Source organism: Tubulanus polymorphus, chromosome 1 (genome assembly GCF_964204645.1).
Source record: "Tubulanus polymorphus chromosome 1, tnTubPoly1.2, whole genome shotgun sequence".
NCBI lineage: Eukaryota > Metazoa > Nemertea > Palaeonemertea > Tubulaniformes > Tubulanidae > Tubulanus > Tubulanus polymorphus.
This window is the reverse complement of record NC_134025.1, coordinates 20,756,984-20,776,343: the sequence shown is the minus strand read 5'-3', so window position 1 is coordinate 20,776,343 and position 19,360 is coordinate 20,756,984. Positions and strand designations below refer to the sequence as shown.

General features: G+C 37.7%; 1 protein-coding gene across 1 annotated transcript; it reads left to right on the top strand.

The window, feature by feature from the left end:
• The first annotated feature begins 8,663 nt into the window (after positions 1–8,663).
• LOC141914736 (achaete-scute homolog 5-like) lies at positions 8,664–15,713 on the top strand. The gene is made up of 2 exons (XM_074806016.1): positions 8,664–8,767; positions 13,613–15,713. The coding sequence occupies exon 2, from the start codon at positions 13,616–13,618 to the stop codon at positions 14,135–14,137; it is 522 nt and encodes a 173-aa protein (XP_074662117.1). The 5' UTR covers positions 8,664–8,767; positions 13,613–13,615; the 3' UTR covers positions 14,138–15,713.
• The last annotated feature ends 3,647 nt before the right edge of the window (positions 15,714–19,360 follow it).

Here is a 19,360-nt window from a genome sequence, read left to right as displayed (position 1 = left end):
TATGAAGCCTACGGAAAAGCGATTTAAAAACTTTTAAGTGCATCTCATTACCATTGTGGGTTCGAATCCCAATATCTCGTCTCTTCCAGTTGCAAAAGGGCGCGCAGGTCGGTTCGATCGTCTCGCTGGTGATCGCGTGAATTGCGTCACAGCTACGAGCAATCACCCCAAGACGCTAGTAGGTCACAGTGAATCGCAAGCCGTCCGTCCAAGCAAGTCCGACCTACGCTCACCGTAAGCGCAGCAAAGCGGTTTTTTAGAGAAAACTCGCTGTTTTAGCGTACTGACTTTCTCGTACCTCATTTGCATACAGGACGCCGCCGTACGAACGGTCGATCAATATCGATATTCCGACAGGGTGCCGACCACGCTTATGGTAGCCATTCTAACAAACCGCATGATATCAATAATGCACCCTATTGGTTTGCAAAACTCGATACACTGTTTACATAACTACAGATAAACTAAACTGAAAAGCGTCCAATTTTTTATTCCCATGAACACTATCCTTGGTTAAAAATTTTAAACGCAACATTTTCACCATGGACATAATTTAAACCGGAGTGGTCGTCCATTAGGAGGTCACTCGTACACCATGAGGAGGTCGAGAACTTTTCCAGTTTGACATCCCAAAACATTAAAGAATAAATTCCCATTAAAGAATATGTATTTAACATACGAGAAAAACCCCTCACTCTGTACACTGTACAAATTATAAAAATTAAAAAGCTAGATTAATCATCATCGTCTAACGAGTTCGAAGCAACGTGGCATCAGTTTTTAATATTTTGAATAAAAATCTGAGCTTAAAAGTTGACCCGGCCGGCCGCCTATCTAGAAAAAAGTCACGATCAGGCTTATCATAACAACAAACCTGGTATCTATGGAAGTGAACTGATTGTAAATTTTATTACGATTTACAAAATGACCCGGCCGATTTGGAGAAACAAGGTATCAATTTTAGTCATAGGGGGGGGGGGGGGACGGGTTCTACCTAACATTCAAATTCTCCACGTTTGAGTGGTCGTTCAACTTATATGTATGTATACCCTTTGTCATTGCTCGCCGAAAGCTACGCGCATGGACAGAATCGACATGGTTATTTCATGGAAACAGAACCGACAGATAACAATAAAGCAGCTATGTCAACACGTTCTGTGTGAATGCGAAACCAAATTTCCCGTGATATATTTCGCCCACAAAATAGTACAGATACAGTAAACTTTGTGTCGGTTTGTCATTTCCCGTCTAATTTGGTGAAGCGGAACTGCAACATGTTGTTAATTCATAAGTATTTACAAAACAATTTGTATTTTTTGGCGAAGACAAAACAAAAGAATTGAAAATGTGCTCTCAAAACGTGGGAATAGAGATCGTAATCGCCTCCGGGTTAGATATTCAAACAACGACTTTGACTGTTTCAATGAAAACAAGTTTTTATCAATACAATATCATTCAAATGTAAGAGGGATGGTTCAGAGGCGTGGAACTGTTACTTGCACAGTTACATTATTACGATTCAACTCATAGGATCTGCAACATGATATCGGTCCAGGACTTGTCATTAGTAAGCTACTGTATTTAGGGTGCCTGATATTTCAAGCTCTGCTTTTCTCTGGTTGCCCTGTTGTTATTTTACATCAGTTTATATATGTATGTGCAAAAAAAAATTAATTATCTATTGTCATTTTGTGAATTTGGTATTTATTCTTGAAAATTATTCAGGAAATAAATAAATATGTAGCTAATCATTTGTTTCGTGTCTCATTGAGAAAAGAAATGTGGCCCGAATTTGTGTGTAATAATCCCCTTTATTTGTAAGCTTTTGTGGGATTTTAATATAAATAGAGCGCGCGTGCGCCGCTGAAAATGAAGCAAAATTATGGTTTTCTTCCAGAGAAAAATCGTGGAGGGGCCGTGTTAGCCTGGTGTCAATAAATACAACAAGACGATTAGTACTTTATAGTTTAACTAGTTTATTTGACTAGCTTTCGCTACTAGTGAATAGTAGCTCCATCGGGTGAATGAGTATATGGAAAAACAAAGCTCGTGCGTCAAATAAACTAGTTAACCTATAAACTACTTTTCGCCTCGTTGTATTCCATCAGCAATTTAGTGGGGGCCGTTCCAACGGTCTTTCACTTCTAGCATTTAAATCTATGGATCTTGTTTGGAACAAGATCGATCTGAGAAATCGGTTTGAAATAATAACGTAATGTTTCATCACGGCCAATTCACCTGACATAGCAACACGCTACCTGAGTGGTACTTATATTGTTCCCTCCCTACCCTCCCTACCCTCGTTTGCCGTTGCTCCTGTACGGTTTTGTATATTTGCGAATAAAACCTAAATTTGGGAAGGGCATTTCACTCCGCAAAGCTCGGTGCGCTCGACCATCATTCCCCGATATGCGCGTAAAAAACCTGAAAGCTTGTTTGGAATCTGTGACAGCTGTTGCTATATAATCCACGGTGGTGTAAGTCTTCAAATGATCGACTGTATCATCTAAACATACACACATACTCATAGAAATTGAAAAAAAACGATATAACACACATGTTTGAAATAATTGATAGTAAAATATACACTTTGAAAAATCATCGTCAGTCTCAAGTGCGGCGCGAAAAGTAGAGACTTATTGACTGGAGACTATGTGACACGGTTTTCAAGGATTGTCATCTTGGTGCTCTTTGGTGTTTATTTATGTGAAAGTATCCAGATGCGCTCAAACGGCACGGGATGGGGTGAAAACGGGGCCGATCCAATGACGTGAAATAGTTTAATCACCTGCCCGTGGCTTTTATATTAGGCGATTTAAGTAATTGACTGCAGTTTTGAGTTAGACCCCAGTTCCCCTTGACGAGGGAGTGAGATTGGCCAGCTGATTTAGAGAGGCATCGCTTTATCAAGGTTTTCGGAATTGTAGCTTAGATTAAATAAGGGAACGAATATGTAATATACGAATAGACGGTCAGGATCTTCCTCGCGATCGGCAAATGAATGTAATGACTTTGTAAATTATATAAACATCTGATAATGATATGAAATAATATGATATAACGAATTGAATTTTACATGAAGAACAAAGAAAACATCTTGCTAGAACAACATGACATTTCGACAATCAATCAAAATTGGAAGGCTGGGGTCCAGAAGAAAAGAAAATGCATCTCTCGAATAATCCAGCCTCCAGTCAAATGCCTCAATTAGGGCTCTACTTTTGCATGGTTCTGTCCTCGGTTTTAGATATGTTTGAAGGAGTACAACCGAAAAGTTGCAAATTCCGAGGGAATGAGCGTCAAATCTGCAAGTTATGATGATCTGAAAAAGGCCATCTCTCAAGGAAGGCAGGGGTCTGGACACCCCCTGAATACGTCCCTGCATTATGGGTGGTTCTAGTGGTGGTGGACCTTCGCCGGATAAAAAGTTATCTATGGAAGTTTCTGATGTCCGAATAAACAGCGTGCCTCGCAATAGCTCCAGAGTATAACTCGTGTCAGCAAAAATTCGCACAGCAGCCGAATGCGTCGTTTTATCCGTTGTATCAAAAAAAGACAGATTCCATTGCATAACCTAGAACATGAAGCTAATTATTTGAAATGAACTTCAATTGAGTTGAGTTAATAGACAAGGTGAAAGGATGTATATTTCATCACCATGAATAAGACACTGTTATCCGTGTTGTGACGATAATTTAAAGAGCGTCCAACAATAATAACGAGAATCTGAAAATGTTTCCTTGAGCTAGTAGTTTATTCGACGTTTCGACTATGTTCTAATAGTCAGCTTCAGGAATACTGAGAAATTTTCAAATATATAAACAATCCAGAACAAAGAGACTGATCAAGTAATCAGAAATAGATACAAATCAGTGATACAAACTAATGGAAAATGAACATACAAACAGTTACAAGCTAAATAAAAGAGGAGTAAACTTGGGGGTAATTATACATACATATATTACAATAGTGAATATGAATGTAGATTAGAATCAGTGATAGATATAGAGAGATTTCAGTTTATTCGATTATTAGTTATAAAAGATTTTCAGGAGTCTAAAATGTGTCTTTTAATTTTATCGCTCCAAGATTAATTTCGTGTTTACGCAAACTTCTCACTCTCTTTATACTATGAATCCAGGTATAATAATGCCAGAGGTAAAAACGCCATAGGTAATAATGCCAGAAGTAAAAATGCCAGAAGGAAACATGAGGAAAATTAAGCGAAGAATTTATTAACATTGGATCTGATATTCTTATTTACACTAGACTTAACGTAATGAATGCACAGTTTAGATAAACGGTGCATAACATATTCCTATGATAATGAAAATTTAAAAAATTAATGACAAATCTATAAAATAAAGAGAATCACAAATTTAAGACTAAAGTCTGACATTAGCAAGAAATTCATTGAAATTATTGATTTTCGAATTCGCACGAGATGATATTGAGATACAACATATTCTTAGATCATTGGTAATTAAAAAATTAACGCACATATTCTTATACAATTGAAATAAAAAAGCGAGCATAGTCATGATATATAACTCATTTCTAAATTAATGAATATTAACAAATGAATGCACTGAGTTTACATATTGATTGCACAGTTCAGATAAAGCGTATTTCTAGGTAAAATTATAGGTATTATGGCCCGGAACAACTGTTCACACGGGTGCAAAATGGGCCCGACCGAAAACGTCGGACCAGGCCCTAGCCAATTAGGACCAAATTTGGCCCGAGCCTGATCCGTGCCAATTTTGCCCAAGTCGTATCCGTGTGATCGCGGCTATAATCGTTGAATCAATTTACTCTTCTGGCATTATTTCCTCTGGCATTTTTACCTCTGGCAATTCTACACCCCTGGCAGTTTTACCTCTGGCATTTTTCTTCTGGCATTATTACCGTGTACCATATTTCATATTTCGCATTGACAATTTTGAAAATCGAAGATCAAGACTGCCTTTTAAGTGAACACTTTCATGTTGGACCGATGAACGTAAGCAAAGATCCTAACTCTATTTTCATGATAAAAAAACCGACTGACCCCGTCAATCGTGTGTAAACCAATCCTGCCGAAGAATATTGGTTCTAAATCTTTTGGCTACACGAGTGGAATTAGTAAAGTTCAACGAGTCATCTACTGTTTTTAAGAATAGAGGCTTAAACGTGTAGCTCTCTGTTCAGAATTGCTCAATATATTTCGATATACACATATCACATCATATAATGTATATCATTGTCTACTCTGGATCGTATAAGCATTGTACGCTATCGAAATAGTGCTACGTAAAATAAACATCGTTATAATCATTATTGTTATTATTATCATTACCAATGAGTGTCGTGTCGTGATCTCATTTGTATTAGAAACACACGCGTTCAAATTTTGCGTGTTTGACTTTTGTCCAAAAATGTATACGCGGTGCACACGTCATATTTCTACCTGTCGTTTGAGGAGACTGATGAGCGAATAACGGCAATTCTGCTATCAGAAGTCTCCATTTTGATCGCAATCGTTAATCGTCATAATGGCGATCATTATGTGGTGGCATTAATTGTCGAATCAAATGAAGCGCATCAAATGGGTACTTATTCATGAAACGCTTAGACAAAACACGCACGTAATCTAGCTGCTTACGAACGCGGACCTATTAGAAACAACAATAGGCTCGCAATTGTAAGTACGTTTTAGCACCTGTAAACAATTTTGATAGAATCCGAAAATAAACCCCGATCCCCGAGTAAATCCAACTCGCTGATCCGGTGGACCTTTTTATAAGCGTGGGAATACCGACCGAGAATAATATAGCGGTACTATAATCGTCCTAGCCGATATCACAATATCACCGTTTTCCCATGACTTCCAGTGAACAGGAAAAATAGCACAATATCGTTCACGAACTACGTTTTTATAAGGCGAGCGGGGACTGATGAATCCGTGAAAGGTCGCAGTGAAAACACATCTGTTGCGCATCGTTTAGTGACCAAAACAAAATGAAAAGTATCGTGTTTCGTAAAAAGGCACGTCTGGTCAGCGTTTTTTGCCAACATCGGGTCATTGTAAATCAAAATTCAAGATTGGTCAAATTTTGTAACTGGTTTTTTTCATCATCATTTACAGGTTTATGTTTCGTTTATATCATTGATGAGTCTGTTTTTATTTTCTACATTACAACAACAACTTCGCATTTTGTTTACAAATTGAAACATCTTAATACAATGAGAGAAATCCCACAATAAATTCAGCCAAAACGAGAAACTTGAATACAAGAGTATATATATTTGCGCAACGTTTCGGCTAAAGACTATTAGCCATCATCAGGCGTACTGAGAACAGGAGAAATATTACACGATATTTATACAAGACCAAAACAATAGAAACAGAGTCAGTGATTAAAATGTTGAAAGGGGAATATATTGAAGTAATGACATAACAGCTGGAAAACAATAGTAAAGTAAGCAAAGGCAAACTATTGGGGAAATATAGAAACGAAACGTTGCGCAAATGTGTATACTCATTCAAGTTTCTCGTTTTGGCTGAATTTATTGTTGGATTTCTCTCGTTATCATCTCGGATATTGTGTATCTTCTCGTCTCAGCTTAATACAATGTATAGTAGCAAAGAAAGACTGTCCGTTGTAACGTTTGAACGTAAATATTTCTTGTTGAAACTTAGTCATACGTTTTAATTTATGAATATATTATTGCACTTCTGTGAATAAGGGATTTGTTTGTGCAAGAAAATGGGATTTACTTACATTTCTGTTAACTCGTTTTTTAAGAATTATAAACATGTCCAAAACAGAATCATGATCACATCCACCGTATCAGATTGCAATAATAGAGATAAAAACGATGGTGATAAGTAGTTATCATTAACCGGGTTTTCCATCGAAAAACGTGTTCGCGCACGAGCCTGTGTTATGCCGTTTTATCAAAAGATTCGTTCATCGAGATAATGGTCGTCGAATGAGAATGGAATTGAACACCACCGACGTTCAGGCGAAGGATGCGCTCACGCTGGTCGCATTTGATCGCTTAATTGATACCTCGCCCGAAAATGGCTAGTAATCTGTTCACGTTTTCATTAAAATTTCAATTGTAATTGCTATGACCATTACTAATACTATTACTACAACTATCATCATTGAAATTGATCAATATCAATACCGGTACCTAAAACTATTTTCCCTATTTATAATAATTTGTTACTTAAGTGTAATTTTGGCAATTATTGTGCCCTTTTCTAGTTTTTTTTTTCTATATAAACGTGCGCTTAAAATAGGATTCCATAGGATTTCGAGCAATTTACTTGAGCGGGCCCATTCAAGAATATTTGACAATTGAGTCGTGCCCTGCGGAGCATTTCCAGCGATATGAACGTGATTTTTCAAAAAATTAATTATGTCCTCTAGGATTTCTAAAATTATTTTTGGCGCGCTTTTCGAGTACAAGATCCTTAACGCCTTCAACGTGGACATCGGTCCGAACATCGGACTCCTCGCGGGTGGTTAGCGGGACGGCATTTTAAGCGAGACGTTTTTGGAAACAATTGATGAAACACTATGTCCGTGCAGTGTGACGATATCTAGAGAATAAGAATAAGACGAGAAAGATGAAGTCCTTTGAGCTAATAATTGTTTTATTCGACGTTTCGACTGTAACCTAATAGTCATGTTCTTTCAAACGTTGGCTGAGATTACGATCTGTTTCTGCTATATAGACTTGAGCACAAACTTTACACGGTATTTTGTATATTCCACAGTTATTAAGAGATTAGAATTTAGGTTTTTTGTATTTCAATTCATTACTAATATTCATCTATATATTTTTTTGAAAATGACACTTGACTAATTCTAAGGGATCACACGTGCCGCAGGTGCGACCCCTGTATCCGCCCCTGGATATCCACAGACCTCTTTGGGGCAGAATGTACTTCACTAATAAAGATTACAACTACAGCCAATTTCTTCCTTAAAAACAGGTTGGCTGGAAACAGACATGTTAACTGGGGGAAAACAATTTCGATCGCCAGAACGATACTGAGTTTAATGAGTTTACTTAGCCGTGTCTGTTGAAAATGAAATCTTTTTTTTTCAAAATTATGAAAAAAAAGAAATTAATAAAGAGAATTCAATTTTTGCTGCTTCGTTACTATGCGTAAAAGCAAACGACGAATTTTTAAATCACGGTAAATTCTGTATCTACATTCGGCAATTCATTTGTCCGGACCCGCACCTCAAATTGAGAACCCTGTCAATCTGGCCCGAGATTGGGGTTTTTTCTATACACGCCACACGTGCGATGGAGTGATTGGAAAGTGGGGGACACTTCAGTGCGTATAATTATCAGTTTTTGGATACAGACATAGCCCGCACCATCTTTTCACTCTCCCAGCGTCAAACATGCCGCAGAAACATGTCATAATACGTGTATATAAAGAAATTCAAATAAGCACACCTCTCTTATTGAAATATAATCAAACCCCCGATACGCGTTCGCCACGTGCCAATTATTGTCGTCTCGCCGCTCTAAGCCACGCCCTCGTGTCGTAGAGTAAACGGAAAACAAGAGACTAGACAATTATGGCTCATTCGAGTCACGTGATCCCACGCCCGTATTATGTCGTGTCGGTATTTAACGACTCGCGCGCGTTGTCAGGAATCATTTTCGATCACCATCTTCCAGATTCCCGGAGACACTGAGCAAAAAGTACCGTTGACGGAATTTTTTCGTCGAATCCTATTCAATAAATAATAAGGTAAGAGGGATTTTTATTTTATGAATTTTCGAAGATTTCCAGGTTTTCATTCCTTTCAAGTCCGTGTCTGACATCCGAAATTCGACCAGAGTGATATCCTGAATTATGTAACTGAAAAAGTTGGTAGTAGTTGGTATTGGTATCATTTGATATGATTTTCCTGTTTTCCGTATAGAAACTCAGTACTTTCTGTGTCAACTTTGAAATTCAGATTGAAATTGTATTTTGGAAACCTCAGCCTGATCAGCATCTATTAGATTTTAGATTAGTTCGAATGAAACTTTTCTGTTTTTGTACGTTCTTTCTCAATTCTAATAGAACATGCATTGGCGGAATGATCCGCAATTAGATTGCAAAATTTCGATCAATATAGATTTTTCTATTTGGTATTCGGAGAAGCCCACCATCAATAGACCATCGTAGAATCATAACCATTATTCCATAATATATTTAAGGGTTATTGGTTTAAGGCATTTTTAGGGCAAGTATTTTTTCCATTTTATTGCGAATATGAGTGGGCTCCTTTAAAAGGTAAAAAAAAATCATCGTTAACGTTATCAAAGTATCCATTACTATTTACCATTTTATTTTTGTTATGTTACATATTCGTAAAATTTCATTCTATTGTAAATTAATTCGCAAATTGAAATTCAGTTTGACATCTAAATGCCTATTAATCTACTATAATTTTCAAATTTTCCCTACGACACTGAACAGCGTTGCTGAGTGAAACATTTTAAGTAATGTTGAAATTCATTACTTAAACAAATGAAGCTTTGAAGAAATAACTTAAGTTCACCTTAACTAAATCGAAAAAATAAGCAAAGATATAGATCTAAATTAGCTCAGAAATTATCGGATTAAGTAGATAAATTTTATGTTTAATTAGTGTTGTATTCAAATATTACAGTAACATTATTGTACTTGAATTCCCGTAATATGAAATTCAATGCTCTCCATAGTATTCTGAGAAATTCAAATTTTACTTTATCCACTATGTTGAATTCAGGATCGAAGGAAAAGTTTCTATAGACCAAGGTGGATGATCCTCTATGCTCGGTAATTGGAAATGCAATGTTTTAAGATACTACGCTTACAAAGCTGATAATATATATGATTAATCGAAAATGAGAAATTGACAAATCACCATTGAATCGTGCGCGCTCTCTTGTGGATTTTCTTGGGCTCTAATCGACGAATGACCGGTAAAATTAGTTACCGTAGGAAATATATTTTTCTTTTTTTCCCAAAAATATTTGAGCGAATGATTGGCCAGGATCCAGTTTCACGAAAAAGTTTAACTCAATTTTTTAGTGTAATCGCCATTGGTTACTTCATGTTTTCAATGAGGACAATAATTCAAACTTAACTGATTTAAGCTTAAACTTTTTCATGAAACCGGACCCTGAACTATAAATTTCAATGAGAGAACGGCGAACGGCGACCGTTCCTTTCGTCATTAGAACGATTTTTTTCGCCTTCGCCGCGAATAGCGGCAAACAGAACGCGACGCGATTGTTTAACGGTACACAATAGGAAATCAAATAATATTCGATAAATTCATCCTCATTTTCTTAATATTTAATCGCCGGTCTTGTTCAATTTCATTTTTGTGTCGACGCGTAACAGTGTGTGGTCATCGAAACTCTACGACAATAAACGAAAAACAAAAAAATTCGTCGTCACTCACACGTGCGCCTCGCCGTACACTTTGTCGGCTTCCAGACCCGGCGGGAACGAATTGTTTTTTTGTCACGTAACCGAATATCGTGCAGGTGAAATGCTCAGTCGTGGTCTTTCTGTTTGCGATGAAATATTCGATTTCGACTGGGCCCTCGGTAAGTCCACTTCTTCAAGATCTGAAAAGGTTATAGAAACATCCGTGACAGTGTTACAATGGGACACTTTATTTCCTTCGGTGCATTAATAGTTCGGCGTTTTGATAATTGAGGGAGTAATGTTTGTTGTCAGCGTTGACGATGATGGATTACGGACAGTTAAAACGAGTTGCAATCGTAGGAATTACTGTAAATTCTAATCCGTGCTCGACAGAGATTAATGAAATAAATCAATTGATAAAGACACATTTTCATAATTAAAGCAGTTTGAACTACAAGTTTAAAAAGCAACAACAGTTTAAAAAACATTACTTTGATATGTGGAACTGTATGAGATTTTAGGCCCACCGAATTCTAAGTTATCTCGCGCACAGGAACCTTGGAGTAATCAGTCTGATTACTCCGAGCAGGAATTAAGACCATGCTTTACTGGTCTTGCTCAGAATGCTTGGAAGGACTTTTGGAACATTTTTCATACGTTATCGTAGGTTACCCGTCCCTCGTCACGGCGTCGTCATCTTGGACGCCAAGCGCCAGTATTGGTCACAGTTTTGACTGTCATTTAATGTTCAATATGACGCATGTGAACAAAACGTACGGCATCCATCCGTTATCTCTATATAACTTGAAACCAGAATTAACGGACGTCTGGTCAAAAGAGAGTGGCTCGCACCTTGGAGTAATTATTTGAAATGTTACTTGAGTCAAATGACTACTCAAAGCTCGAACCAAAGAAAACCTCACCAGCATGGGCTTTGTATATACATATTTGATAATTCATATTTCTGTATTAATAAGATTGAATTTGTTGAATGATCACTGATTAAGAAACTCCTAGAAATAAGCAAATAAAGTAGCATATGGAAATTTTTGAAAATTTCGCCCCGCTTGCAATTTATTTAAATTGTCAATGTGTGACAGTTCCTTTAACACATTTTATTCCGTGAATATTCCATTCAGAGGACAGCACCGCCGACGATTCGGAAAAGAGCATCTTCGGCTGTTAGGCTATATTAGAATGAGGCATAGATTTCACTTCGAACGTGCCATAATGGCCGACTGCGTGTCAACAATATGGCACCATTAACTCGACTAAACTGGGCGTAAAGTTTGAATAGGATAGCCGGCTGGGCATGCAGTGTTCTGAATGAACGTCTTCAACGCTACATCTTGAACATTTAAGTAGCAATTACGTACTCTACAAAAAGACGATTAGAATTCGCTAATGACATTTCCGAATCGCTTTGTCACTAAGCTAAATCTGGTCGACATTGTTAATTTTCTTCTTTCACGTGTGAAGGGGCCGGTCTCCGATGGTGCGAGCCCGTTTACCACGCGTCTCTTGAAGCCACATAGAGCAAACCCGTGTGTTTGGCCCCCGACTGCGTGCCCCGGGTGGCTTCGTTCAGTCTCGCATCTACCCCAATTATTCTATCCGTTTGTTCTTGTATAGAACACCGGTCAACGCGACTACGTTTTGAAGTGGTTTCAAAAACGGCCGTGAAAGAGTTTCATATTTTCTACGATTTCTTCCCCGAATGAATGCTTTTTTCAACACAGTAAATAACATAATGGGAAGCTGTTTTTCTTTTCGTCGCCGTAAAAAAGATTTCGACTCAACCGAGTCGGCTATAACATCATCACAATATACACGAACCATTCATTTTCGCGTATGATTTCCTTTATATATATATAATATAAAACACAATGTACAGAGATCAATTATGAGACCTGTAGCTGATTAAATATTGCTATATTGATTTAGTAACCAGTTTTTCAGCTGCTCTTAGCGGTATTGTTCTAAACTGGAAACTGCTCCACCCACCTGCATCGACAAGTGATCTTATCTCGGGCATGTGGCCGTATATATATATGTGTTTGCTACTAGTTGACCGGCCGTAGAAATGAAAAACACAATATGCGAAATATCAGAAAAACGTCCAGACGTTAAAATGAGAGTATATACCGTTGCTTCGAAAACCGTCTTTTGTTTTGTATGGATTTTGATATCCACGTAAATTCAGAATTTGGATTATTATTACTTCAATCTCGATCGACAACGTAAATGAAAATCGTTTGAAAACAATTTACTTTTATTAATCGAGCGTTTATTTCATACCCTCTATCATAAATCATCAACAAACATCTGGACAACCGTCAAGCTTTTCTTTTAAATACGATGATTATCTACAACGGCTGAAATACTAAAAGCAAATCGTAAGATATTTTGTGCTATCCACTTTTGCAGAACCTAATATACCTGTCATGGCTATCAATGGATTAGGGGAATCTAAAAGAATAGATGATTTAAGCGAAAAACCCACAATAAAATGAAAAAAAATATAAGAGAATCTGATGTTGCGACTCAATTCTATGAACCATTTTTAAAACCTTTAGTATTCTTAATCATAGAATTGAGTCAAAACATTAGGATTCTCTTATAGTTTTTTTCTCATTTTATTGTGGGTTTTCACTTTACTGAAATCAAAGAGTGTCTGTGTCTATGGATCTCACCGACAGATAATCTTTTAATCGTTATTCTTTTAGTGTCATATATTTATTGCTATATTGACACCAAAAATTCCGACGGAAGCAATAGAAGACTCGTGATACCCGGCGCAGATAATGACGTAAACCTGTACAAATTACGGTGATAAATATGAGGCAGGAGAGATCATGTAGTAAATAAGCAAACGTTTTAGTGGTCTGGAGTCCACCCCATTGAAAAGTTTGACTAAAGCACGATTTCAGGATGTCTGATATATTCTTGAAAGTAGAAAAAAACCGCCGTACTGTTTTGGTTACGTGTATTTGCGTTCCTAAAAACAGAGGAATCGTGGACCCACCACTAGATGTATTTTAGAAAATCTAAAACGTATTTCCAGTCAAATTGATCGAAGGTTCCCGGCGGAATAAACTCGTAATATATACTGAATAATGAGTTTCAATAATGTGTGACTTTCTTCCAGACGATAACTTATCATTTTGTTTTTTTTTTTTTGTTTAGAAAATGGAATACGATCATTTAACTGGAATTGACTTGCACAACAGAATCACGTCACCTACGTGTGAAGATTTGGGAATTCCGTCGGAGCCAAACGATCCGAACATCGTCCCCGCGCCGTACTACCCTCAAGGGCCGCCGTTTAGATTCGCCCCGCATCAAATGAAAATGGAGCCAGCCGGTGACCCGTTTTCCCCGTATTGTCAAATTCCTCTTCCGCATCCGTTCGGCAGCTACGACTACGGTGTCGAACCGGCGTTTATTCGTAAACGCAACGAGCGCGAACGTGAACGGGTCCGTTGCGTGAACGAAGGCTACGCCCGTCTTAGAGAGCACATTCCGCTCGACAATAAAGACAAACGAATCAGCAAGGTCGAGACTCTCCGAGCGGCTATCAAATACATTAAACACATGCAAACCTTGCTGGCGGATAAACCTTCGAAGAAAAGACCACTGGACACGGTGAACGACGGGGAAAACAGGCCGAAGAGAAAGGCATTGCGACAAAAAGGAGAAGAAAACAAATAGACCGTTACATCATCTGAAATTATGAAATTCTATTTTTCTAGTCACATGCCTGTTGCCATCGTACTGCAAAAGGGAACCAATAGAGCATTTATTTATACAGTACACATAAACGATTTTGTACATAATGAAGATTAATTTTGGAAAGACCGCGGTGTGTAACGAAAGTTGTCGCCGTGGCAATTAACTGAACATCCCGCGGATAACTGTCTATTCCAGCCGTCGGAGGAATTGTTCGATGACCAATACGATAAACAATATAGACGCACGTCGATGGTGAAATATTCGCGCTCAGGGGGTACCGATCGTTTTGGTTTTTGTGTCGAGTATAGCGGGACGTCTGACGTTATATCCCGATATGTTAATTACGACGCGGCCGACGCACAATGACTATGTCGGGGATTCCGCGCGCGTGAAGATAAAATACGCGATTTTTCCGGGGACAATTGATCGGGTTGGGAAATTTCTAACCTAAATTTCTCTTAATTATCTTGCGTGGACAATGCGCAACAAGTACTATATACTTAATTACGTCGAGTTTGTTGCAACATTGTGACTGTGTGTTTGAACAAGTTGTGCAGGTGCATGGTGACTTAGCGCGCGCTCGATTATTCAACGAGCGCTTGTTGAATATTGTTTAATTTGACAACAAATTAAACATTTCGAACGTACAACGCAATTTCACCGTGATTATAAAGCGAATATTTTCAATTGGACCCATTGCTTAATTCAATATCATTAATCGAGACACTATTGTCGAGCGAAATAAGAAAACAAAAAACGTACTGTGAACATCAATTGCTATACAGGGGCCCCGATTAGAATTTTTATATTCATTTCGAATACATATCAAAAGAACGTGATTTATGGTGAAATATATAAGTTATGCGCGTATATGTCATAAATCACGTTTTAGAAGACACTTTATCCGCAATATAACGAGAATTCCACAATAAAGATGTAAAATTGCCATTCTTCAGTATTCCTGAAGATGACTGAAGTCGAAACGTCGAATAAACTATCAGCTCAAGGAAACATTTTCGGGCGTCAATTTTTCATCATTATTCTGGGATTCTCGTTGTATATGGCGTAAAAATTGGTAAATTGGATTTTCAGTCGTGTTGTGTAGATATCCGTAGATATCGCTGTCGTGCAGACGATATCTTAGCCGTGAGCCATGAAAGGGTCGGAATAAATGGAGCTTGAACAGAAATTGAGTTAGCGTTCAGAGAGGTTTAAGCAACTGAACAAACACCGACCGCCTAAGTCTGTCCAAACGCAGGCGCAGCGCTTATTATGGAGAATTACTTAAAATCGATCAGCTAACAGCGCTGTTTCAACTGAAATCCTGTCCAACTAGAAACCACCTGCACAGGTGCCGATACGTTCTCTCTTTTGAGTCATCCATATCTGCATAGAGCGTAAACCAAAACCCAATGGTGAACGCTCTTGGTTGGTATACATGTACGCGCATTTGTGATAAATCATTATAATCATATAATATTAATCGATTTCGATCGATTTCGACAATTTTATTCTTTTAATTTCTCTCTTATTTATTAAACTTCGCAATGATCTATCAAACGTTAAAAAAACAAGCTATAGTAATATATAGAAATTAATCTGCCAATGAAGCTCTTAGATTTTATCGAGTTTATCGGTGACCTAATTACAACTAATTATCATATATCATTCACAATATATGAAAAATATAAATATAAAGATAAAGAGCTGTAATGCGATGAAATGTATGGGACACTGCATGTATATCAGAATATATTAAACTTCGAAATGTCATTATTTTATCTATGAAATACTTGTTTTTCTTTCCATTTTTTCAATTCTTGGTCCAGTGAGTCACCGTCATTGCAAAACATGGATTTGCAGAGACTCAAAATGAACTGCTGAATCTATCCATTCATAAAATTTGTCTACACAGTGTTAGAAAACTCGGAAAATAGTCAGTAATTCCCGTTCAAGTCTGTGTAGGAAGCTAATTTCAAATGAGATCGCAAAAGGGTATGGGTAGCTACCCACATCAATTCACTGATGTGCGACAAACAACTAGGACGAACGACGGTTTTTTCGTAGTTAGTCGACTAGTAGTTGGAACTGAACGCGTTGTCGGTCGTAACGCATTTCAAAGTGTCCGGTCATCTCGGAACCGGTACGAATTACAGCATCCGCGCTCAATACCGTGGTCGGCTATTTCGGACTATAGTTTCGACTAACTGACGTTCGGTTTCACTTAGTTCAGAAATAGTCGAATTAATTCCGATAACCGAAGTTCGTCTAGGGAGAAACGTGTCGAGATAATCGAATTTATACACAGCCAGCGACGACATGGTAGGATTCAGGGGCAAGATCTGAGGGTCTTACCAACTGATTTAGGGAAAATCAACATTTTGGACAATTCAACTATATATTTAGATAAGTTCAAAAGCCAGTGTGTGATAAACTGAAAATTTCTTGAGGGTTAACCTTTCGATTATGATCCAGAAACGTACGTAATGCAGTATGAAGTAATTTGACAAACGACGCTAAATATATGAAATAATAAACAATTCATAAACGGTAAAAAAAAACATTCGTGAGAAATAAGAGTTTAGATTCATAGATTACCGGTATAATTGGATAGAACACTGAACTGGGCAATAATGTCGCATCTAGAAATAGGACTATAGTTCATGGATAAAGGATGGCGACGCGTATGAAACCATAAAACGATGTTGCGGTTATAACAATAACAGGCGGTACACGCTCTTTGATGATGCGCGTGGTTAGCGTCGTTGAAAATACGTAATTCTAGGTTTGTTTAATAATGTTGCTGCAAGCGACACTACGTATCTAATCATTAGTCTGGCTTTCTCGAGCATTGCATTAACATAAGCGACATCAGGCGCACGTAACAGTAAGTAACGCGGTTTATGATAAATTATGCCAGTTCAGATGAGTATGAAAAATGTATCCAGCAAAACCTGTTCGGTTCCACAGTATATTTTAAGAATAGCAGCGTGACCGGTTTTATCATCTTTCCTTGAGTGCAGAAGCTCCCCAAATACCTTTCATAAGTCCAGCTTTCATATTTCATCATTTCATTTTATTTCCTTTGAACTCAGGTAAATTACTGGTAATCTATTCAACAATAAGGGCATGATGAATTTTATAATAAACACAGATGAAAAAACGCTGATACACGTATTACTGATAACCGAAACTTGAAAACTAAAAGCGGATGTAAATACACAAATCTTTTAGTCATATCCATTTCTGAGTTGCATAAGACTCTTTTCAATGTGAAAGGAGCTGGATTATCCCGATCACAGCGAGGGATTAGACACGTACTAAATAATTACATCAAAATAGATAATGATATTCATCCCCGACACCATTGTTATAAAAGGCACAAACAAGTTGCTCCCGGTCTATCTTGTGTCCCATCTCCCATTTCTAACGGAGCTCTTATGGTCACATGTTCGGAATTTAATCAGGTTTATGATAAGGCCATCTGGTATATCAGAGATTTTAGATTGCTAAATCTATCAAATCAGTGATTACTATCTGCAGATTGGTTCGCAAAAATATTTCGATACTTGAAAAAACAAGACAGCCGTTTTATTTATGTAGGGCTATTGAAATCCTATAGCAATGCTTCGAATAAAAGGTATTCCACCAAGTCTTATACTCTACCGATTCTAAGGTTCGTTGCTAGAAATCGAAAGAATACAATTGAGAATGCGGGTACATTTTCGACTTGATATCTTGAAACCAGTTCAGATGACGGGTGTTTGGATCAATGGAATGAAATGTATGTGTCGATATAGGCATGTAGATTTGCAGATTTGTATTGTGGATCTTTGTCAATTAAACTCTCGTATTACATATAAATGAATTGACTTCAAGGACAATATAGTGATTATATTTCGAAAGATTTTGGCTACTCATATTAAGTAATTACTCATATTCTTGTAATAGGTTGTCTGTTCCTTCCTTTAGATATCCTTTTAAGTGCCATCTCCTTGCCTAATTGATTTTTAGTTCTATTCAATTATAACATCTAAGATCTTTTTTCTTATTCAAAACGTTCTGCACTTATTATCAATAAAAATCCTTGTCGCTGGTTTTCGTTCACGTATGACTTTATCAGTTCACCAAAATACAATTCTCAGTTATTTGACATTGGCGGCGATAGTTTTGGTCCCTGGTATTCTCATTATCATTCTTGTTATGTATTGTATTTGTCGATTGTTTTTTTATGAGATTGCATTACAATGAATTACAAATTACAATTACAAGTGAACGTTGGCTGTCAGGATTCGAGGTTCGGGAAATAAAAAACTACGATGGAATATCACATACGAGATGACCGTATCATGGTTAATAGATCGTTCTAGTTTTTTTCTAACTTTTTTTTCTAGTCTTATTGTTACTATTTCTTTACTATCCGCGAGTGCCTTTTTGTGTGTATACGCCGCGAATGGATGGAACGTTCATAATCACTGTCATTATGAGTGGCGCATCTCCTCGGCAAATTCAACAGAAACACCTGTCCTGCCTAAGCCGAAAATCGATGGAAATGAGATGGATTCTCCCTGTATGCAAACACTTTTACGGCGGTAATTTTCACACCTTAAGTATTTTCGCTCGGCGGTTTTCAACCTCTGGTCGATACCTCTCCAAACTCCATAAACGGCTTAGATACGACCGCATTTGCTTTCAGATGTAAATTATTTCTTTTTTGCGGCCGGGAATGATACGCACGTTTTTCAAATATGTAAGTTTCGAAGTTGGGCAACCGGCAATTTGAGCTCGAAATTCCAAGAGTCAACTAAGAACCCGCGTGCTGCAATCCAATCTTGGACCGGGTAGATTAGAGATCGTGTTTAGTATTTTAGTCTAAGTTTCCTAACATCACACGTGTTTCTCTGGCTGCACTTCGGGACAAGCTTTGTTTTAGTTTTATCGCGAACACGTGCGTCGTTTAGGGGACGCCGCTGCTGAAACCGGTGACGCGCGCGTTCTCCGGAGAATATCGCTTGTGGCGGGATCATGTCCACATTTAGACCATTTGCGGTATTTGTTCTTCGATTATGTTAAGCGTGTATAATACAATCTGCTAAGCCAATGCGAAGTGTCGAATTCGAAAAAGACGAGGCTCTTTTCATATAAACGTAGGCTTAAGAAGAGATTTATTCGAGTCCATGGTAACGGAGGAAATGTTCGATA

Coding starts and splice junctions, on each gene's coding strand:
- LOC141914736 (XM_074806016.1), top strand. CDS start 13,616: ATGGAATACGATCATTTAACTGGAATTGACTTGCACAACAGAATCACG.